This window comes from Gavialis gangeticus, unplaced genomic scaffold, assembly GCF_001723915.1.
Source record: "Gavialis gangeticus isolate Ggan-Ray unplaced genomic scaffold, GavGan_comp1, whole genome shotgun sequence".
Lineage (NCBI taxonomy): Eukaryota > Metazoa > Chordata > Crocodylia > Gavialidae > Gavialis > Gavialis gangeticus.
The window spans coordinates 94,398,212-94,404,047 of record NW_017729034.1 but is presented as its reverse complement, the minus strand read 5'-3'; the positions used below and the strand labels follow the sequence as shown (position 1 = coordinate 94,404,047).

The 5,836-nt window shown below is 45.3% G+C and overlaps 1 protein-coding gene across 2 annotated transcripts in view; it reads left to right on the top strand.

Moving 5' to 3' along the window:
• The window catches only part of LOC109304749 (vacuolar protein 8-like), an 86,852-nt gene that overhangs the window by 11,328 nt on the left and 69,688 nt on the right, over nucleotides 1–5,836 (top strand). For both annotated transcript variants that reach the window (XM_019527551.1, XM_019527550.1), the window contains exons 2-4: nucleotides 960–1,079; nucleotides 3,143–3,262; nucleotides 3,997–4,116. In XM_019527551.1, the coding sequence (XP_019383096.1) occupies nucleotides 960–1,079; nucleotides 3,143–3,262; nucleotides 3,997–4,116 (360 nt within the window). The remainder of the gene's footprint in view (nucleotides 1–959; nucleotides 1,080–3,142; nucleotides 3,263–3,996; nucleotides 4,117–5,836) is intronic.

Here is a 5,836-nt window from a genome sequence, read left to right as displayed (position 1 = left end):
GCCCAGCCAGGGCAGCCGGGGGGGCATGATGCAGGCGCGGCTTGCTCTGGGCGGAAGAGGGCAAGCAGCAGCAGGGCATAGGCTCCACTACCAGCGCTGAATCTTTTCCAAATTGATTCAGAGGCTTCCAATTCAATTCAGGCCTTTTAATTGGTCTCCCAATTCAATTCAGATTCAGAGATTTGGCCACCAAATTGGGCTGAATCTCCTCTGAATCGATCAGCTACCAAACCTTCACATAGCCATATTAGATAGCTTCTTTTTCTCTCCTCTGCTCCACTCCAGCATTATAAGACTGTACTTTAGTCTTTTTTCAGGAATGGTTTAAATTACTGACGGTAATTATTATAGAATAAGAACTCTATTGATATGGGGAATTATCCTGTTCAATGGCAGGTAGATTCACCCTGAGAATTTGAAACTGAGGCAAGTCTACAGGCTGTCTGCATTTCACTCAATCTCTTCCCATGATAGTAGAACACAGCACTTAATGAGAAATTAAAAAAAAAAACTTCATGTGTTCAGTAAGTTTTTCTGTTATAAGAAAAATAAACACTTCCATACAATGCATAAATAATTGAAGGAACCAATTGTTACAAGATAAAATTTAACCAAGCATCAAGTCTAATTCAAGAAACAATTAGGAATGAAATGAACTATATTTTCCATATAAATTTGACATGATAATAAGTGTTTGCTATCACCAACTGCCTATACTCCAGAAAAGACTTTTCCAGGGCAGGTTATTCTACATGATGGAATTTATCAAATCTTCTGAAATCACTGGTACTGGACAGTGTTGGAGATACCAAATTAGATGGAACATCAATTTCTTTCAGCATGGCACACCTTAACATTTATGTTTCGGATTTCCAGCTGCTGTCCGTTCCTGGGATTTTTAAACTCCTAATAAACTAAAAACTTTCAGGTGTATTTTACCTTGTGCTTTCACTGTACAGGTTTTAAAATGTCACTGCTTGGAAAGAACTGTCTGGAGGCTCTGAGAAAGTTAGCATTTTCAGAAAACCCTGGCTTGCAACAGTCTGCTGCGCTCTATTACTTACACCTGAGCCAACACTGTAAGTTATCCCTATTCAGTGCACTTGAAAATTTTCATATAATTTTAACTGACCCCAAAGTACCTTTTTCCAAACTGTTAAACTCCTGAACAAATTTCATATTATTTGAAATGAGAGTGCCATCATAGCCTCAAATGTGCAGGGTATTCTGTGCAATTCTGTTTCTTGTTATAAGGAGAAAATCATGGTGCCCCTAAAAGAACTCTGGTACTTCTGTAAAAAATCACTACATGTTGTCACTAGAAACTGTGTGTATGCTTAACCCCCAGAAGTTACACAGCCAAACACACTGGGAGAGAGTGGAGAAAACATCCTGCTAGAACTGTGGAGCCCTATGAGAGGACACTTTCCAGATGATAGAGAACCAGGGGTTGATTTAGGTGCAATCTAAGTAAGCTGCGACATAGGGCCTCACATTATGAGGGGACTCTTTTCTGTTAAAATAATACACTTTTTTGGTAATGCTATGGGGCCTCTTAAGCTTAACATAGTTTAGGACCCCAGCATGTCATAATCTGTAGGGAACATTCAGAAGCAAGACAATCCACACTTGCCCCACAGAAGCAGATGGGATGGCCCATGGACAGGAAACAAGAAGCAGCAGAGGACTGCTGGCACAAAGCTGCACACTGAGGATTCTCAGTACATGAATATGAAAGGAACCTGACTTTTGAGTAGTGCTTATGAAAGCATGGCGAGGGAAGCTATTCAGAAATTATAAGCAATGAGGGAACAGCAGAGGGAAAAACAGTAGGCAAATATTTTTTCTACACAGTGGGCGTGTCTACATGAAACACTTTACCGTGCAGTAGATTAGTCTACTGTGCAGTAAAGCTTCACTGTCTACATGTGCATACACTTACTGCACAGTAAATTAATCTGCTGTGCAGTTAGCTACTACCTATAAATATAGGTAGTAAATGAACTGTGCAGTAGATACTATGCAATAAAATGTGTATAGACACTGGCTAGGAGAAAATGTGCTCCCAGTCAGCCTAGCCAGCAGGGAACCACAGGGGTCAGGGAGCTCTCCTTCCATGGTCCTGGGGTTGCTCAGCTTCCTGGCTCCACCCAGGAGCTAGGAGCTCATCAGGGCCAGGACTGGAAAGCTCACTGCCCCCTGTCCCTGATCCCCACGTGGAGTTGGCTGCTCTGAGGAGTTAGTGGGTACTGGGAATCCATGCAGAGCTGGCTGCTTTGGGGGGCAGGTGAGGGCTGGATTGCCAGTCCCTACGACTGTCCCTGAACCAGCCAGCTCTGTGCCAAGCAGAGCAGCTGCCAGCAAGCCCCATGCCCTGCCTGCCCTGCAGGAGACTTACCCTCAGCTACGCCACACCCCTAACAGCTCCCAGCAAATGCCCTGCTTGGCAGGGGGATTGCTGGCAGCTGTGTGTCTGAATGTGTATGGGGCCAGGAGAGCTCTGCCTACTGCAGAGGCAGCTCTCTCCTGGGTCTGTGCACATCAGGTCCCCTCCTAATGTTCAGGTGGCCAGGAGACAGCTGCCGCTGGCTGGGCTAGCATGGGGGGCGGTGCTGGCTGCTGCAGGGAGGCAGAGTATTGGGCTGCTCCTAAGAGGCAGCACATGTAGATATGCTCCCCTGTAGGCTTACTGAGCAGTATTTTTACTGTGCAGCAAACCTACTTTGAATTAATAGCACATGTAGATGTGCTCAGTGAGCATTCAATGGTTTGTACATTGGAAAATGAATCAGCTTTTCCTCTAGTTTAAACCTGTGCAGCCTCTTGATTAAACAGCATTACTTCTACGCTTAGAGACTTGGCTTGATTTCATTACAGTTTAGGTGCTTATCATTGAAGACTGGACACAGTAAAATCTGACAGGGGGCAGAAGAGCTTCTTCGGTTCCTAGGTGTTGAAAGGTAAAGTATCCAGTTATTAAAAGTAATAGCGAGGATATTAGCTGACTCTGTCAGTGGCACTGGAATCTGCATGAAGTGGAACAGCACCGTACTTAACTATGGTCACATCTCAGGCCTAATCTTAGGCCACTTCTCAGGCCTAAGAGACACTACAATGAATGTATTTCCTTTAATTTATGCAGTGACCAGCCAGCTGCCTGAAGAACATTTGGAACCTTATTATGCTTTACTACAGTCCAGTGATGTAGAGGTTCAACAGATGTCTTCCTTGTCTCTTGTCAATTTTTTGCTGGAAGGAAACAGTAAGTAATTCACAATTCTCTCCTCTTCTTGGCAAAAGTAGATATCTCTCTTCATCCAGACTAGATATATAGTTGGAGTAGCTGACCTGGCCCTGCCTTCTCATTGCCTAATTGAGATCCCTCCAGCTGTTGTTTCAACAACAAATAAAGTGTTTAGAATCTGACTTTTATACAGTGCTTGTTTGTCACTTTGAAATAACTGGATCTAGGTTTCACATTACTTAGAGAAAAGGGTGATTTATTTTTGTAAGGGTGAATTATTTTTGTGGTTAACAGAATGGCTTCACCTTGCCAAGACCATAGACCTCTGAGATGACACTGCAAGTAAACGTCTTCCTATTTCCTGTGACAGCAGACAAAACTTTCATCCAGAGGGTGGAACAGTCCATGTTATCCTTCTAGGTGGTTATGCCACAGTAGACTTTCCACCATAAGAGAGCTTCAAAAAAGAATGTAACCCCTTATTCTTTGGGGATATACTATAAAAATAAGATGAGTAATAAGAAGTATCAGGTTTAATTAGAATCTATAATCTACAACAACAGGATTATATATAGTTAAATAGCAAGAAAAACTAAAAAATTACTCTGCGAAGTTCTTGAATTAAGTCATTCTAGCCATATGCATGTTGTTGAATGCAAGATACATTTTGCATTGTGATATTAACTCCAAAGTATACTTTTTGCATGGCTAGGATGTATTAGCTATTCACTGTTGTATTTATTTGTGAATAGTAAACAGAGACCTAGTTGTTCAAATGGGTTTACTCGAGCCAATTCTGGAGCTTCTTGAGTTGGAGGATTTCACTGTCCAGTGTAACGCCTGTGCCTGCATAATGACCTTGGCTGCCTCAGGTGAGCATGAATCATTTTTGGTTTATTCACTGTAATGAACAAATTCAGCACTTGTATCACACACCTACATGTGAAATAGCCTTCAGTTCTGTGCAGTCATGATGCATTAGAAAATTTCAGTATTGACCCATCGATAAATTCAGTCTCTTGACACCTAAGGTTAATTCTCTGAGCATCAGGGAAGGGATCATGAAATCCATCCCTGTCAAAAATGTATTAAGTGCCACCTTAAAATCTGTTAGGTTTTCTGCCCCCACTATTCCTATTGGAATGCAGTCCCATAACTCCACTGCTCTGGTAATTAGAAACCTTCTAATTTCCAGCCTAAATTTAATTCATGCCTATATTATACCCATTTGTTCTTGTGATGTTGTCTTTTTGCTTCATGGTTCTGTTCCCTCTCTGCTGTTAACCCCCTGTCCAAAATATATTTCTAGACAGCAATCATAGACCCTTTCAGCCTCCATTTTTAGGATAAACGAGGGCTGTCCAACTGGTGACCTGTGGGCTGCATGCAGCTTGAAAGGGTTAATCCTAGCAGCCCTTCTTTGCATCTGCTCCCAACTGAATTTTTTTGACTGAAAATGGATGACCAGAATTGCATGCTTTCCAAATGACATCCAACATTATTTTTGCTTCCCCATCTCAGTTAAAGATATGACCTGTTACATCTTATCATCACATTTAACTTTTTCATAACTACATGACATTGGTGGCTAAGTCATCCTGTGACTGGCTAATACACCTTTGCCTTTCTTCTCCTCAGTTTTTTTTCTAACTGATGAATCCCCAGTTTTATTAAAATGATTAGAACTTCAGTAAACATGACATGAGGCAAGGTTGGAAGAACTGAGGATATTTAGTCTGGAGAAGAGACAACTGAGGGAGTACTTGATAACAGTCTTCAATTACAAAAGCGTGTTGTTATAAAAAAGACTAGCCAATTGCCCATCAAGAATGGCAGGAGGGAGCGGGCGGGGATGAAGCTCTGTGCCCCCCACCCATCCAGGCCCACTCCCCCTTTACCTCCTGCTGCTTGGGGTCCAGGCCCACTCCCCATCTCCCCACCGCAGCGGTGCGGGGAGGGGAGGAGAGGGCCTGGGTCTGATGCGGGACAGGACTGGGCTGAAGGTGGGAACAAACTGGCCCGCCATGGTGGGAGGAGCAGCGGGCCCGGGCCGCCCCAGCAGTGACAGGGGAATGGGAGGAGCAGGCTCAGAGCCAATGTGGGGGAGGAGTGGGCCTGGGGGGGAGGAGGGGAGAGGGAAGGAGTGGTCCCAAGCCTGACGGGAGGAGGAGGTTCGCTCCTCCCCTCCCCTCCCCCAGCCACTGCTGCATTGGACAGCATCAGGCAGGGCCCGCTGCTCCCCCCACCCCCAATGCTGTGGCGGACCCACTTCTCTTCCGGCTCATGCTCATTTCTCCTCTGCCTCCCTAACTGGGCCCAAACCAACTCCTCCCCTCCCCACACTTTCACCGCATCGGCCCGGGACCACTTCTGCCCCCCCAGCCATGGTGTACCTGCTCCTCTCCCAACCCCTCCTTGTGCTGGGCCTGGGCCCACACCCCCTTCCGCTTGGGGTCCGGGACTGGTCCCCTGTTCCCTGCCACGGCAGCAGGGGGAGGGCAGGACCATGCGCAGACCTGTTCCTCCATTCCCTGCTGCCACAACCAGCCCTGCAGAAGGCAACAATGGAAAAGGGGAGGGGGAGGGGGAGGG